Source organism: Rutilus rutilus (genome assembly GCF_951802725.1).
Source record: "Rutilus rutilus genome assembly, chromosome: 1".
NCBI classification, from domain to species: domain Eukaryota; kingdom Metazoa; phylum Chordata; class Actinopteri; order Cypriniformes; family Leuciscidae; genus Rutilus; species Rutilus rutilus.
In genome coordinates this window covers 41370848-41389289 of record NC_140209.1, presented here as the reverse complement: position 1 = coordinate 41389289, position 18442 = coordinate 41370848, and the positions used below count along the sequence as shown (strand labels likewise).

General features: G+C 37.9%; 1 protein-coding gene across 17 annotated transcripts in view; it reads right to left on the bottom strand.

Annotated features, from left to right (window-relative positions):
• cacna1aa (calcium channel, voltage-dependent, P/Q type, alpha 1A subunit, a) overlaps positions 1-18442 on the bottom strand; it is a 101145-nt gene that overhangs the window by 67468 nt on the left and 15235 nt on the right. For 16 of the 17 annotated variants that reach the window (XM_084423388.1, XM_084423390.1, XM_084423384.1 and 13 more), the window contains exons 3-11: positions 13571-13662; positions 11413-11565; positions 11111-11298; positions 3834-3937; positions 2334-2449; positions 2033-2089; positions 1522-1596; positions 936-1142; positions 202-314 (exon numbers count right to left, since the gene is read on the bottom strand). In XM_084423388.1, coding sequence (XP_084279514.1) covers positions 202-314; positions 936-1142; positions 1522-1596; positions 2033-2089; positions 2334-2449; positions 3834-3937; positions 11111-11298; positions 11413-11565; positions 13571-13662 — 1105 coding nt within the window. Of the gene's footprint in view, positions 1-201; positions 315-935; positions 1143-1521; positions 1597-2032; positions 2090-2333; positions 2450-3833; positions 3938-11110; positions 11299-11412; positions 11566-13570; positions 13663-18442 lie in introns of those variants that run through there. The other variant, XM_084423391.1, reaches the window with a different exon arrangement.

Here is an 18442-nt window from a genome sequence, read left to right as displayed (position 1 = left end):
TTATTTTACAGCGCAGTGACAGTGAATTATGAATTATAACTAAATTTAGTTATATTTCAGTAAACTAATTTCAGTAACTATATCAACATCAAGACCTGAGAGTGGAATGATTCGAAAGCTGGTATAATGCTTTTGGTTTCCTCCAAAAATGGTCTGATTTACTAAAAGAAGACAATAGAACAAAAGACAAGAGAAACTCACGATGCAGTCAAAACAGTTGAAGGAGGAGTGAAAATAAGGTCTAGTCCCCAGCCCATACATCTTAATACACATCTCTGCCATAAAGATCCCCAGGAAGATGAACTCAGCAAAGTCTGGATTGAGGAGAGAGACGAAAACAGACAGAGAGTGTTTGCAAAGGACAAAGGTATGAAGAAAAGAAAGAATACCACAGGAATAACCAAGGCTTTTAGTGACCCAAAATGCAGACAATTAAAACATTTTTTTTTTTTTTTTTAATTGAGCACACCCAATTTGTCAGCAAAAAAGAGAAGTTGTTGTTTTTGGTTTCAAATTATACAACCGTATTGATATACTGCTCAAAACTACGATTAGGACACTTTATAGTAGTCAAACTAGTAGAACATGTCAATTATTAATGTGATGAAATTGGCATTCAGACATTAAGTGTCCAAAATGTAATACTTTTGGGGTCCATAATACTTTCTAACACCTATTGAATAAACTCAGATAAAAGAAGAGAAACAGAGTAACATCTTTAGAAAATAGAACATAAAGGAAAATAAAGAAAAGGAATTTTCTCTTCCTTTATCTACAGACAATGAAAGAAACTTTACAGATTTGAAACTGCTGACAAGCACATCTGCACAGATTATACAGCCACAGATTTTCCCCACACAATATGCAGAGAAAAAACAGAAAAGTTAGCAGATTCTGTGTTACAGATTAGTGAATGGACAAGTGAACAGACTTACAGAGGAAATCGGAGAGCAGGTCAGGCTGGTCATAGTGCACGGCAGCCACACACAGTGTGTTGAGTCCCACCAGACATAGCACAGTCCAGTAGAATGTTTGCGTCTTCACTATGTGCCTAATGAAGAATCTCAGTCGACGCTCCTTTTTATGGAAGGAAGATCCCTCCAGCTTCGAGCTCTTCAGACTGCCCCGTGCAAATGGAGAACCTGACGGACCATAAAGAAACAGAGAAGCCAGGCGGCAGGGAAACAGAACACGATAAAATTAAATAAAAATCGAATAAAAAAAAAAACCAGATACTATACTAATTCTGAAATTCAGGTTAATTTATCAAATCAGTTTTTCACTGAAATTGCTATGCTAATAATATATTTTGTAATTTAAAAAAATATGTAATACTACTATGGTATGACATATATTTCAAAACTCTATATTAATATACCATGGTTTGTCTTTCAAAGAATACCAAACATTAGCATATATTTTTATTTATGTATTTTTATGGTAATACCCCATTGATCACCTCTTGAGCCTACAGCCTACATTATATAAATGTATAAGTGTATGTTTAACTCTCAAGCACACCTATATCTCCATCTCCATCCTCTGCATCGAGCAGCTCTGTTTTACTCTTCTTAATTGTGGGCCTCCTCTTTGAGCCTGTGTAACAGACCATATTCATTTCATAATCATTTCTAATTGATCATACTCACAGTATACACACAGATTCAGACAGCCTAAAATACTCAATGGCACAGAATTATAGAATTACAGAATTAAACAAAGAAGAAAAGAAGAGACAACTAGGAAGTGTAGTCTGTCTGTTATATGGATCATAGACAAATATGAAGTTGAGAAATCACATCTCTGCTGTGAGCTACAGATGGACGGTCCATGTAAATGTTCTCATGTACACTGCATTAACTGTGCTTATGGACATGAAGTATACAATTTCACCCCCTCAGCAAAGACAACATGCTATTGATATCTCTCTTCCTTTACAATGGGAAATCAACACCTAGTCCCAGTGAGGGAGCAAATAGAGGAGGAGAGGGGGATGAGAAGGAAGGAAGGATAGAGGAGTTCACGTAAATACCGTCAAAGGGCATCCGGTCATCTGGGTCATTGTCCTCGTCAGCCAGAATCACCTCTTCTGTACACAATAAAAAAAAAAAGAAAAAAAGATTCAAATCAGACCACTGCAAAAGTCATGAAAATGGGGACAATTTCTATTGAGTAAAAGATGCCTGATGAAACATTTTGTACGTTATCAGCACGTTCCAAGACTGAGATGTACACGTGTAAAGACATCCGTATCAAAAGAGACAAGCTGCTATCTGTATTCTTGGCTTTAGCTTCTCTCTGGAGTATTTAATGGCTATTTCTATGGCATTTACCTGCTTTGCAGATCCACTCCAGATATCCGTTCAGCTCTCTCTCTATCTGTTGCTGACGCTTCAGCTTAAGAAACTCGCTCCTGTTCTCCACACGCTCCCTTTCTTTCGCAAACTCTCTGTATCACATACACACATGCATGCAAAAAAATGCTCATCAACAGATGTACACAAAATGCACATATACACTAGTGACTAATCAATTCCAGATAAACTGGCCATTTTTTGGACATTTTGAGATGGATCACTGGATAACTGCCTTCTTGCCTTGGTTGCTTAACTATGGAGGCCTACACATGACAAATATAATGATCAGGAATTAAGAACTTGTTCCCATGATTTAATTAATGCCCTCATTTTAGTTAAAATGTGGCCATGTTGTACTAATTTGTGGCCACAATTTAACTAAATTAAAAAAGAGGGAACAAATGAATAAATCGTGGGAACAAATTCTCCGTAATTAACATCTTTAGACATAATTTTAAGCATTTTAAGCTTGTGATGTCCTTCTGTTGTTTTCAAATATTTTTGAGTAAACATCATCTATAGGTACAATTAAACTGTATTATACCATGGTCTGTCTGAATACTCGATTCTGATTGGCTGGAAGGTGATCAATAAAACCGTTTAATGCACAGAAAGTTCCAAGTCAGTTTAATCACTGTTCTATATTAATGCGCTCTTTTCATTGAAGCACACACACGTCACTCGCACACAGAGCGGAGAGACACACAGAAACATTCAGGACCACAGAAACTTGTTATCAATGCTGCCCCGCGACGTTTAGTAATAACACAGCTTCGCTACATTAAATTTCTCAGCAGCAACGAGGGGGTAACATTGCTATTTTTAAGTAATTCAACTCACAGCTTCGTTGTTAATAGAGAGAGTCGCTGAACAGACACAGGTACACATCTCTCTCTCTCTCTCTCTCTCTCTCTCTCTCGATAATTAATTTAAATAAATGCTATAATTCATTCATTCAAATAAATGTATTCTTATTTACTACTTTATCACTGTGTCTGATTCAAAGCGGGTAGATCTAATGAGCTGTAACGATGAAAATAACTAAATGTTATCAAAATGGTCAAATATTGCACTGCAAACATCAATAACAGCTTTAAGGTGTCAATAATGGCAAATTACCATGGTATAAGCAGGATAATCCATGGCTAGCTGAGCATTAGCTTTTTGCCGCCATGTTGTGCATTAAAATCATTTAATGCACAGCTAGCTGTGGATTATCCCTCACTTGAACAATGCTTACTGTAACACTCAAATCTGGGATTCAAAATGTAATTTAAAACATAGAATAAATAAACTTCAATTTTTGAATAATAAATGTATCACAAAATATCCACACACTGCATATTTTCATATACAATCCACACAAATATCAATTTATTAGCAAATTAGACAATGCACCAAAAGTGTAGACATGAAAAAAAAAACGATACAGCTGATTTTGAGAAGAGCTCACACTCCCTGGGAGAGGTTTCTTACCCTGACAACACACCCAGCACAAGATTGAGCATGAAGAAAGAGCCGATGATGATGAGGGGGATGAAGTACATCCAGTTCCATGCACTCCCTGAAGCATCATTGCTCTGTAACGGCATAAAACAGCCCAGTCAGTACAATGAAGCACACATTCAAAAATGTTTCTCTCTCCAGCTGAGAGTACAGTTTGTTCATCTGGTTTTCTTTGCATTTGCCTTCCCAAGACTCTCAACAGCTCTCTTCCAATGGTGTCAATTAGGAAGACATATGATTGTGAATAGATTTTTTTTTTTTTTGGGAGAGGGCAAGTTGAAATATGACCCTGCTTACTGCTTACAGAGGATGAGAACATCTATGACAGTACCGTGTCAGATCCTAGGACACCACGTACCATGCGATGTGCAACCTGAGAGTGGCAACCATCTGGCTGGGGCTGCTTCATCTGTTGTACACACAGCTGAGTGCTCGGCACCGCTGCACCCTGCCACTGCAGAGAGGAACAAATGGGCAGCCATCTTGTATGGCATTGCTCCACTGACTGCCTCTAGGGAAGGAACCAAGGCTACAAAAGCCCAGATTGAAACAGCCCACAAGTACTACTTTAGGAAAAACGCAGATGATGTCACAATGTCTGCACAATTTGGTTTTGGAGCATTTCAAGAGCACACTTTTTGTTTTAAAGGGATAGTTCACCCAAAAATGAAAATGGTGTCATCATTCACCTAGTCTCGCCAGACCTTTAGACTAACGGTAGAAGGTTAGAAGTCATAGAAGTAGGCCATATGACTTTGTATTTATAGTCTTCTAAAGCTTACAATAGCTGTTTATGAGGGACAGAATAAAATATTAGTTTTAAAGGGGTCATATACACTCACCTAAAGGATTATTAGGAACACCATACTTATACTGTGTTTGACCCCCTTTCGCCTTCAGAACTGCCTTAATTCTACGTGGCATTGATTCAACAAGGTGCTGAAAGCATTCTTTAGAAATGTTGGCCCATATTGATAGGATAGCATCTTGCAGTTGATGGAGATTTGTGGGATGCACATCCAGGTCACGAAGCTCCCGTTCCACCACATCCCAAAGATGCTTTATTGGGTTGAGATCTGGTGACTGTGGGGGCCATTTTAGTACAGTGAACTCATTGTCATGTTCAAGAAACCAATTTGAAATGATTCGAGCTTTGTGACATGGTGCATTATCCTGCTGGAAGTAGCCATCAGAGGATGGGTACATGGTGGTCATAAAGGGATGGACATGGTCAGAAACAATGCTCAGGTAGGCCGTGGCATTTAAACGATGCCCAATTGGCACTAAGGGGCCTAAAGTGTGCCAAGAAAACATCCCCCACACCATTACACCACCACCACCAGCCTGCACAGTGGTAACAAGGCATGATGGATCCATGTTCTCATTCTGTTTACGCCAAATTCTGACTCTACCATCTGAATGTCTCAACAGAAATCGAGACTCATCAGACCAGGCAACATTTTTCCAGTCTTCAACTGTCCAATTTTGGTGAGCTTGTGCAAATTGTAGCCTCTTTTTCCTATTTGTAGTGGAGATGAGTGGTACCCGATGGGGTCTTCTGCTGTTGTAGCCCATCCGCCTCAAGGTTGTGCGTGTTGTGGCTTCACAAATGCTTTGCTGCATACCTCGGTTGTAACGAGTGGTTATTTCAGTCAAAGTTGCTCTTCTATCAGCTTGAATCAGTCGGCCCATTCTCCTGTGACCTCTAGCATCAACAAGGCATTTTCGCCCACAGGACTGCTGCATACTGGATGTTTTTCCCTTTTCACACCATTCTTTGTAAACCCTAGAAATGGTTGTGCGTGAAAATCCCAGTAATTGAGCAGACTGTGAAATACTCAGACCGGCCCGTCTGGCACCAACAACCATGCCACGCTCAAAATTGCTTAAATCACCTTTCTTTCCCATTCTGACATTCAGTTTGGAGTTCAGGAGATTGTCTTGACCAGGACCACACCCCTAAATGCATTGAAGCAACTGCCATGTGACTGGTTGATTAGATAATTGCATTAATGAAAATTGAACAGGTGTTCCTAATAATCCTTTAGGTGAGTGTAATGGTACATGCACTTTTACAAGTTGATTGTACTGAAATGTGTGTTGGCAGTGCCTGTACACAACCATCATAAAATGATAAAAATCCATCCAGTGTTTTTTGTCTTTGTTTTCCCCCCATCTCAAATCAAGCCGTTCGATTTTGTGACGTCACAAAATCGACGCCCCTCCCACGTTTGTTGATTGACAGCAGCGTTTCAACACAGACCCGCCCTCGCTCGTGAGTGAGCTGTCAATCATAGCCCGCGCGGACCGGCGCGGTAATTGTTGATATGCTGGAGCACTGTCTATGCGCAGAATGGCGTATAAGCGATTGTGGTGTTTTGTTCTTGGGTGTAATAAGGAACACAGCAGTCATTTTGATGTTCCTAAATCCGAACCGCTGAAGACGCAGTGGCTGAGTTTGTTTTCGAAGGGAATATTCCCCACGATCAACGTCAATGCTTTCATGTTTGCGCGAATCATTTCACACACCAGACTGCTTTACAAACGAAGCTCAGTAATGTTATAAAGCTGGTTTTGCTAAGAAGCTGCTCCTGAAAAAAGGATCGGTATCAACTATTCGTGTTCCTTCTGCACCTCCAGAATAACTGAAGTGAGTGTAACGTTTTATTAACCTTTATATTAACATTTATATTAATCTTTGCAAATCGCTTGCTGCACGCTTCACGATGAATGCGGCTAAGGTTTACACTCAGGGTACATTACGGCATGTTTTCTATGTACGACGTTCTCAATATAATTCATAATCCCACGTTTATAATGAACAGTGCGTTATGGTTATTGTGTTATTGTGTTAACAAACGGTGTACGCACAGAACAGAGGAGCGGGATGAGCAAAGCTCATTATCATTTAAAGACACATGCACTGAAACGGCGTGCTGAAAACAGAGCTGTTTTTGACCAGGTAAAATTTGTGTTTTCTTACAAAACTAATGAGAATTTTTAATTAAAGTATATTACAGACTTTTAATTTAGACCCTTAAGAATCATATTAGCTTGTACAAAAATGGCATTATATGACCCCTTTAAGGTCACCATTTGCTTTTATTAAATGGAAAAAAAAGCAGCTGGGGCATTCTGCTAAATATCTCCCTTAGCACAAAAAAAAAAAGAGAAATAAGTCAGGAGTTTGGAATGGGATGAGTAAATAAAGTAAACTACAGTAGTTATTCCTTTAAAGATATTTTAAAATAGCTCATTCATTAACCAGCTGATAGTGCTGAGATCTTCGTATTTTATTTTCATTTACATTACATTGTTGCATTTAGCAGACACTTTTATCCAAAGCAACTTACAAAAGAGAAACAAAAGCAATTAGTTAAAAAAAAAAATCTATATTTGTAATATACAATGCCATTTTGTCAAAACTAAGAACCATAGTCTTCCTCCCTTCCCCTTTTTCTGTCTCCCTTAATCTGCCCCACTTCTTTTTCATCCGCTCCTCCATGTCTGAGAGCTCTGAAAGCCCCAGAATGTACTGCAGCTTTTTTGCAATTAAATTTTCATAGGTTTCTTTCTCAGCAGCTGTAAGAATAACTTCAGTTGAGCAGGGTGTGTTATATATAGAGCCCTGTTCACCAGAGAGAGGAGGGAAACAGGAGGAAGAAAAAAGCTGGGGCAAGTAGAAATAGGGGTTTAGAGGCGGCGAGACGCAGAGTAATGAAAAAAGAAAACAAGTATAAAAATACAGTAAGACCAAATAAGAGATGTTGACATCTTATTGGGCTGTGGAGAACTGCAAGCCTTAGTCATGTGGAATCACCACCCTCAGACTTATTTCTCATTGCCAAGATCATTTTTAAAATAAACCTTTAGTTCTTCAGGTAAATCTGCTGTTGATATGTGGGAAGTATTGACGTGGCATTGAGATTAAACTGGTCCTTGATGTAACAACATTAGTATGTGGAAATCTTGAACATGGCATTGACATCACTGCCCTATGTTCTGTCGTAGAGGGCGGCAAAACTCACCTCACCGGAAACAGCTCTGTCTGTTCAGAGTGGACAGGCTGGCCACAAGTGATAAGACTATAAATGCACTGCACCGCCTCTGACTCTATAGGCAAGATTTTGCTTACTGTATGTCTGTGAGTGAAAGGTAACAGGGATGTGGATTAGGTGGGCCTATTCAGTCCCTAAGATTGGCTATTTTCTGATAATCTTGAAGTAGAAGAAATCAGTAATCCTCTACACTAAGGATTAATCAAAACCAAAATAATACAGGATGTCCAGGTGAAAAGACGAGGCCCTCTAATTTCAAACCCATCTGAGACAAAAGTACAGTGATCATGCACCAAAAATATAGTATATATAGAACATACACACACATATACATATATATATATAATGACAACTCTCTGAAGATTTTAGCATGGTAATGGAAATGACAATGTTAATGTATTTGGTCTTAGCGGAATAGATCTGCTACGCTGCTGCAGAGCAAATACCGGAACTTGCTACTGCCAATACATATGCTGATATGCTGCAGTGCTTATGTAAATCATACTGTTGATGCACAAATAGCATATATCATACAGGTTCTATACAGGTGGAGGTGGGGAAGGTGGAGGGTTTCAGAGGAACTCTGAATATATACACACACACACACACACACACACATTATATATATATATATATATATATATATATATATATATATATATATATATATGAAAGTAAAGAGGGCAACCCCTCACGGACGACTGCCGCCACACATAATAAATTAAAACATCAAAAATAAAACAGTCCAGGCCTGGTCCTCTCTCGTCCTTCACCATCGTCGCTCCTCCTTTTATGCTTCCGCTCCTCCATGAGACACGAGACCGGTGCGTCGCACAGGGTTCGCTCATCAGCAATCACGTCACCGGCCTCGCGCCATTCTCTCACGGCCCTTGGCCTCGTTCTGCTCGCCACATACATGTTTGGTATCATTTGAAATGTCTCAGTGTGACTGGTACGAAGGTCTCATTCCCACAGAAGTAAACCAAAAAGGTAATAAGGTGTGAAGTGTTCAGAGATATCTTGTTAAATGCTGTGGGTGTGCCCCCATGTAAATCAGCCTGTGATGTTGAATGTCCTCAAGACACTCAGCATCATGTATTTTTGTTATGTTAGGTAGCTTATACATCTTTTCTCTTTATCTCTGAGCATTTGGTGTTATTGTATTGATTATCTTTGAATCGATTATGTAATTGGCATGATACATTTACCTGACTAATAATAAATTGTTACATTTGGATTTATTATGACTTGCTCTGAAATTATTTTCCCAAGTAGATTAAGCGAATGCGTATGTTCCTGCAAATCTGCGTCAGATTAGTGACTGACTAAAGTCCAGTTTCGAGTGGAGCATAGGGCACACACCAACTGTGATTTTAGAGTTCCGGCTAATATTTGTCACTAATTCAATTGTACCTGGTTTTGTAAAGACAAAAAGGGAATTTCCGTTTAGGACAGCAAAATATTGCTCGACCAACCTAAATAGGGTGAGACACCTTAATCGATCTGTTTAACGTAATGTTCCTCTAGTTAAGTGTACGTGGGAAACCGTGGCATGACCAAACCAAAGCTACTATCAGAGAAGTAATATTGGTCGGCTTATATCTGTAGTAGTGGCCATGACCTCTGTCTAAAGAAAACGTTACTTTAATTCAAGTGTATACTGACCATGGGGGGCTATACAAAAATATCTTTGATTGTGTAAGCGTGAATGCGACCATCTAAGATATTAGCCAATTACCTCTGTTTAGTCACCAAACCTGACGAGTTTGTGATCGTGAGACCCGCATTAAACGGCCGGCGTGAGGACCTCAAAGCGACACAGCTTCCAAATGAACGGGTAAAATATAAAGTAAAGAGTTAAATAGAATAATCAAATGTGCTGCTAAACTATATGACCAATAACCAATTGGCATTCCAATCTAAATTCAAGGTCGTGATAAAATGGACTCAGATAAAAGTTTAATTGGAATTCAATTACTTTGCCACGCTGAAAACACAGTAACATGCAGTAAACCTCCACCCGCTTATTGGAAACTGTCGTTGGATCGATTGGGCAGGCCTTACAACATGCAACCAAATAATCTGTTAGTAATCGGATTGACGGCTCAATCGGACTGAAAAGCTCTCATGTAAACACCTTAATCGATCCGATGGAGCTCGATCCGAATGAAATTTCGATCGGATTGAAAGGGGTGGTTTTTTCCTTTTCTAATCCGAATGAGGGGACATGTAAACACTTGATCGGACTGAAAACCAAAACTGAAAGGACTGTGCATGTGCAATGGCATAGAAATAGCATAATGATGTATGACGCGCAGAACGAGCTGTTCTTCTTGTCATATAAATGAGTGTCCCGTCAGTCATTCTAAAATTCTCCTTTCACTCAGCGTCTGTGAAGTGGAGCAGGACAACGTCCCACCAGTCCTTGTTCTTTTGGATTCTCATTGACAGAAGACTGGTTTTGGGCGCGGGGAGGGGCATTTACTGAGTGACAAATTAATATAAGCAGCATGGCACAACGGTTCATATGTCATTGTCTCCAAATTATGACCAGAAATGGATAAATATTAAGTCTGCTGTTTAAAACAAATAAAGAACCAATGTAGGAGAATGGTTATTTTGCGCAAACAGTGGAAAACTCTGTATATTCGTTCAGTGTGCACATGTCAAAAAATATATTCCGATTTGAAGCTTGTGACATATACAGTAAATGCGCACATCAGCCCGATCACATGTTTAGCGTTCATGTAAACACTACACTCAGATTCATCAATCGGAATGAATTCAGTCTGATTGAAACAAAAGTTGTGCATGTAAACATAGCCAATGAAGACAGGAATAATGATGCTGAAAATTCAGCTTTGACATCACAGGAATGAATCACATTTTAAAAAATATATTACAATAGAAAACAGTGTCCATGAAGTGTATAAAAAAAATCTTATTTTTTCAATCATATTTTTCAGTATTCATGTCATTTTAGTCATTGAAAACCATACCTTTATCCATATTAAAAATGACATATTCCTAAAATAAGATTTTGATCACCTTTGATCAAATAAAAATAAATAATTGCTTCTTTCTAATCTTGGTCTGTTCTTTTAAGGGTCTATTTAAGCATAGGTCAAAAATCCAAAAATGAAACGAGGAAGCTCTGTGGCATTAGTCAAGTGCTGCAATGCGACTTACATAGTATAGCAGGTCAGTCCAGCCCTCCATGGTGATGCACTGGAAGACTGTGAGCACGGCAAACAGGATGTTGTCAAACTGGGTAATACCATAGTTAGGTCCAAGCCAGTACTTTTTACATACTGTTCCATTAGGACACTGCCGAGCGCCAGTTTCATTCCCGCAAGGAAACTCCTCTCGGATTTCATCTAACAGAAAGAATAGGGTGTAAGATAGAGACAAATTCTTTCATAATTAATTCAATTGTGCTACTTGTGATTGTGACATTCCATGATCTCCAAAACTGGCACTAAGTGACCTACCAGTGACTCTGTCAAAGCACGTGGTATGAAATTTGCCCATATAGAACTCTAGACCAATGATGGCGAACATGAGAATGGCAAAGAAGAGCAGCAGACCGATCTGCAGCAGTGGGATCATGGCTTTCATAATGGATTTGAGAACAACCTGCAAGCCTAGAGGGAAGAGAACAAGCATATTGACATTGTCAGAGGTTTTAGTGTTTGTTTTTGCAGCATAAAATTGGATTACAAAACTTGAAAGCTTGTAATATGGCACAAAATGCATCATGTAAACTGTGCATCATCATACTTCAAATATACTAAATCAGCATATAAAAGCAATTCTTATGGACTGTATATTCAAGTCTTCTCAGATCATGAGATAGTTTTGAACGATGAATATAATGATATTTAATCTTCCCCTACACCAAGCCCTCAAATCACAGTTGCGGTTGCATTTTTAAACCGATCAAATTGGTCACGTGACATGCAAGAACTAATGCCATTTGTCTTCAGCAGGGTTTATGCAGGTTTTTTGAAGATACATTTAACAATTAAAGAAAATTTAAGGAATTGATTGAAGGGAACACAATATGTCACTATGTTCTTTAAATGTAAATGTCTAGGGAGAAACACAATGAGTTGGATTAACAACACTTCACAGTTTAAAAATACTACTTTCAACAGATATTGATTACTTTTTAATTAATTTTACAAAAAAAAGCTTGACTTGTTCTGCTTCCACCCACTAGAATATGGAATATATTTTACTGTACTTTCTGATCACACTGCACAAAAGTGACATTCTTCCTCTGTGTTTTTGTCTTGTTTTCCAGTGCAAATATCTAAAGAATCTTAAATCAAGATGCATTTACTGAGATACAAAATGACAAAATATGAAATCTTGTTTTCTGTAAAACTGATTATGAAAAAAGTTTATGATAAAAAAAAAAAAGAACAAATATCTGCCAATGTGCCCAGAAAAAAAAATCAACTTAATTCAAGGGGAAGTTTGGTAACTCTTTGATAGATATAGTATGTTCTTGTCCTAAGCATAAACACACTTAATTTTGTACAATTCTTCAAGACTTCATTTGCATTTCAAGTAAATGTATCTGGATTTAAAGATTTTAGATATTTGTATTGGAAAACAGGACAAAAATAGTTAGGAGGATATCAAATTTTCTTTGCAATGCATGCAACATTTAATGCCATGACTATGAATATAAAACGTTCTCCTCTGATGCAAGACCTTTTTAAGGCCATAATTTGTGTCAGGGTGAATTAAGACTTTTTAAGTCTTTTGTAAGACTCGCAGAGAGCCCGCTTAAGTGACTTCAAACCTAGTGCGATGCATTTTTGTTTTGTTCCTTTTGGAGCTTAGGAGTACAAATCACATCCACTTTCATTGTACAGAAAGCATATAATTAGGGATGCACTGAAATGAAAATTCTGGGCCCGAAAAATAAATGATTAAATTCTATATTTTTACTGAATCTGAATTAAAAAACAAAAAAAAAAACAAGCCACTTTTAAAGTAACACACAAAAATTGGACAGAAAATAAGCCTATATTAAAATAATATTAAATATCAATATATTAATAATATCAATATATTATTATATTATTCTGAATTCAGTACTATGAAACAGAATCAGATTTAACAGATTTATTTTTTGACTGATTATCAAAATAAAGTATAGACCTAGAAAGCTATTGTTATCAGAGCATGTGAGCAGATAGCAGGAAGCGGATCGGTGAAAAAGAGGGTAGCGTCATTTTACCAGCGTTACCCAGCATGGCTTTACCACACCATGGTACAGCACAGAAACAAGTCTACTACAGAGAAAATTTATCTCAGCACGTCTCAATCTCAGTTATTTGAGCGGACTTTGCTTTTCCGGTGAGTGTGAACGGTCCATGTGGAGCGTTCGCTTGGGACGGAGAAAGCGCAGCGCACACATGGAGCGGAACACTGAGCAGTCGTTTCGAACTTGTGGAGCTGCTCGCAAGGTTACAAAACATGCTGCGCTAGAGTGGAACCTGTGCGTCGAACATGGAGGGACGGGGCGGCATATTTCTGGCTTATATTTTCGATAATTTTCGGCAGGCAAAATTTCGGTGCATCCCTACATATAATACATCAAATTGAATCAATTGGAACAAATATGTTACTCACTTGGAATCCCAGACACAAGTTTGAGAGGTCTCAACACTCGAACAGCACGCAGGGTCCTCAGGTCAAAGTCTGAGCCCACTGTTGACAGTATTCTGGAGAGAAATAACATTACAGAATGAATTATAGAGGACCAAGACAACACAATCTCAGTCACGAGGACTGAATTTTTTTTTTGTTGAGAAAAACGTGTATAAATGGAGACAAAGGTGCATGAACAGAGCTCATGTATATCTATTTACATCGAGATTAAGCTAATGCCCATTCTGAACAATGACAAAAGTAAAATCATAAATGATTGTATTTATGATTACCCATCGTATTTGAGTCCATGATTCACATACTGTAGCGTACAGTAGATGTCTGACCAGGTGAAACCTTAATACAGTCATTTTTGGGCATTAGCATTCTGAACACTGACAAAATTAAAATCATAAATGACTGTATTTAGGCTTCACCTGGTCAGACATCTACGCTACAGTGTGTGAATCATGGACTCAAATATGATAAGCAGTGGGCATTAATGGTTTGAGAGAAGATGGCACACACTGCCCGTCCCCCCGCGAATGTCAAAGGTCCATGCGCAGAGAATAAAGATAAATGTGAGTACCGCTGCTTTGTATTCATATGACCTTTATTTGTGCAGGAAAGTCACCGGAACCTGATTCTCTTTAGTGATAACATGCAGAGAAGAACAAAGACGCGAATCCAACTGAATCAATACAGCACGGATAATGAAACATATATATGACACAGGAATTTTAATCAACATTCAAACCCACAGATGTAGCAACAAAATATCAGTTTTATCGCCACACGAAGCCTGTTTTGACGACAGTTGACAACCTAAACTTGCTTCATTGTGCATGACATTTAGAAAAATGTCCATTGAGATATTTTAACCTGTCTAAAACTGCTTTCATATGAGTGTCAACTGTTAAAGAAAGCTGCTGCCATCATCTTTGTCTTTAGTAGAACAAACTAAAAGCAACTAAGGGCATAGAAAGAAAAAAAAAGCAAAGGACATAGATTCAGAGAGGCAGCAATCATGGAGGTTGAAGGAAGACTAGTAATTCAGTTAATATTAATGTAAATTACTGGGGATGAACAGAAAGCCAAATGAGAGAGAGAAAGAGAGAGAGAGAGAGAGAGAGAGAGAGAGAGAGAGAGAGAGAGAGAGAGAGAGAGAGAGAGAGAGAGAGAGAGAGAGAGAGAGAGAGAGAGAGAGAGAGAGAGAGAGAATGAACAGAGCAAAAGGGGAGGCAAAGAAAGAGAGCCAAAGGGGATTGGAGGAGGAAGAGAGAACAGAGAGAGGGGAGGAGCTGGATGAGAGTGAGAGGAAGATGCTGACTGGCTGATTTATTCCCATCTCTACTCGTCTATTTATAGAGCTGCAGTCTGAGAGCCACCACTGTCAGCTGTACCTGACTTATTATACAACACTTTCTCTCCCGTTCTCTAACACACTAACGCACTTATTTCTCTATGAGGGTGGGGACTTTTCATTGACTTCTACTGTTTTATAATGAGCTAATGATATTTCTGATTTGTAACCTTAAATCTAACCCTCATGGAAACCCTTATATTTTCCTTAGAATAAAAAAAAAAAAAAAAAAATTCCTTATGGAGACTGTTGGCAGGTAATTTCAGGTTTTACTATTGAGGGACATTTGGTCCACACAATGTGGGGAAATCCTGACTCACAGCTCATACACATTAACATCATGTATACACATTAACAAGCATACACATACACAAATAAAATGACCTAATGCTTGAGTGAACATTTTAAATGACCCTAAAAAAAACCTGAAACTAAAGTCAAACCATTCATAAAACACAGATTATTTGTCTTGTTGTTTACAATTTTAGTGCACATTTTGAAACAAAACTCTGTTGCAACCAATGTAAACATGTTGGTGCCGTGGCCTACCTACATGTAAACAAACAAAAACAAACAAAACTAAAGACAAAACAAAAACAAAACAAGACAAAACAAAAATCTGTTGTAACACTGTGAACATGTTGGTGCCGTGGCCTACCTACATGTAAACAAACAAAAACAAACAAAACTAAAGACAAAACAAAAACAAAACAAGACAAAACAAAAATCTGTTGTAACACTGTGAACATGTTGGTGCCGTGGCCTACCTACATGTAAACAAACAAAAACAAACAAAACTAAAGACAAAACAAAAACAAAACAAGACAAAACAAAAATCTGTTGTAACACTGTGAACATGTTGGTGCCGTGGCCTACATGCATGTAAACAAAACAAAACAAAATTAAATAAAATATTTAAATAAAATAAAATAAAATAATAAAATAAAATCTGTTGCCCTTACTGGAGAACACCACCTAGCTCAAAGCCCCCAGGTAATTTAAGAATGAGACCCCTGTTGTAAAAGTATACATAAACGTGTTTCTTCCACTAAACTGGTGTGCTAAGAGAGAGGCTTTGCTGTTTTGAGGAGGTTCAGTAAGGTGAACCGTGGGTGTGTGGGCCACAGTGGAGCCCCCAAAGAATCTGACAGATTGGGCTTATGGGATACAGAGGAGAATTCACAGGTGTTTACACTGCACTGACATGGGGCGGTCCACAGGGAGACATGTGCCAATCCATCTCACCACAATCCCAGACACACACTGTGAGTGTGGGAGAATGTGTGTACGGCTAGGTGTGAGAGAAAGCGGCAGTGTTTTTTGAAGCAGTGAACGTTAATGTACCCTTACGAAAAAGAAGTATACTTAAAGTTCATTTTATGAAGTATACTTAAGTAATGTTCAAGTATATTTTTAAGTATACATTATGTAGTAAGTAAACTAATGTCAATATGTACTAGTAGTAAACTTCTAAGTGTACTTTTTTAATACCGCTTGGGACTAAATTGGCCCACTTTTAGTATATAAAAGTATGTTTAAGTGCACTATAAGTTTAACAGTAGTAAACTTTAAGTGCACAACTAGTTCATAATTACGTTTCTCATTTGTACTGCAAGTGAACTTATGGGTATACTAGTAGTTTACTATTTTAATACTTGTAGTATACTTTGAAGTATACTCTCAGTAAACTACTAGAGTTTAGTAGTTTTATACGACAAGTTTTCTTTAAGTGAACTCAGCATTATACTTATAGTTTACTATTTATATATATTTTTTACACTTGCAGTAGGCGTATACACTACTATGTTCAAATGTTATTTTTAATACTTGAAAAATACCTTTAACTGTACAATAATTTTAAAAACATTTTATTAGCTCCATGCATCCTTTTTTATCAACACTTGAATGTTGGTAAGTTTCATAAATAAAGGCAACATTTTAAACAAAAAAGATGAGAAAAATCACATTTTTGTCAAAGACTACGCCTTGATCAGATTCAGAAATGTGATCAAAACACAGATGGAGTAGATCGAGTCCAACACCCCCAAAGCTTCACAGTCGTTTTCTCTTCATGGGTTACGCTTCATTTCGTTTGGAAACATTAAGCAGTTTTGATTTACAAGCTGTTTAATGATCACATTATTTTACATCTGAGTGAGCAATCTTCTATCACTTGTTTCAGTTTCTTTTTCTCCTGTGTTTTGATCGGGGGATTCTGTACTAGAAGATGTGTCATAGCGCCCCCTACCGTATAACAGAGAAAACATGGATAGCTGGAAAATTCAGTAAATGGAGTAAATTATACTTTTAAGTATATCTCGATCAACAAGTATAGGCCAAATATACTTAGACTTCTCTGTCAGTATAAGTCAAGTACACTTAAAGGGATAGTTCACTTTGAAATTAATTCAAGGGCATCCAAGATGTAGGTGTCTTTGTTTCCGCAGTAGTTTCAATTTTGATATTTTTAGGTCAAAGTGATCTGAAGCCAGAACGCGCGCACACACGTCACACACCAGGAAACGCGCGCGCCCTCAGATCACTTGGACGTGGTTGTGTACTAGAGGTAAAAACGATATAAATACTGTTCGTTTTCTCACACAAACCGCTCGTTTCGTGTCTTAGGCCATCGATGTGTACTTATGATGGGGAATTGTTTAATTTGGACTTCTCTGTGCATGCTCTTTGAGGTGGTGACCACAGACCTGCATTAAACAGACAAGAACGGTTTGACCTAAAAATATAAAAATTGAAACTACTGCGGAAACAAAGACACCTATATCTTGGATGCCCTTGAGGTAAGCTAAAACATACCAAAATTTAATTTCAAAGTGAACTATCCCTTTAAGTGGAATTTGAAGTATATTTCTGAGAAGTACATAAAAAGTAGACTGAAAGTATATTTTCTTATTTTTTATTTTAAAAGAAGTATACTAATAGCACACTTGAATAAACTTCTTTTTCGTAAGAGTAGGTCAGTGCTGCTAGTCAAAACAATACCGTTTAGTTACCAAAATTGTATGAATACTGTAGCAGCAGTGAAGTCAAAAACACATTCACGTTCTTTTTGTTTGTTTACACAGAGTCGATGAGGATGACAACTCCCACAACAGACTTCCTCACAATACACCATATCCCCATAGCAACCGGCAATTCCTCATTCAGACAGTTTCTACGGTTACTGGGCCCTTCTCATTCATAACTGTTTCCATGGGAACAAGAGCCATTTCTCATTGATAGAATCTTAGCATCAATGTGCTAACAAGGCAAAAGGAGGGGTTTGATGGATCTAAAAACATACAGCATCTACATACTCTGCAATATGTCCAATACACAGTAAGATATTGTTTTTACAAAATTAAATAGCCATAGCATAATCTCTACATACATATGCGGGAAAACAAACATGTTTAGTCACTGTGAAATATTAAAGTGCCCCTATTATGGATTTTTGAAAATGACCTTTCATGTAGTGTGTAACATGGCTCTAA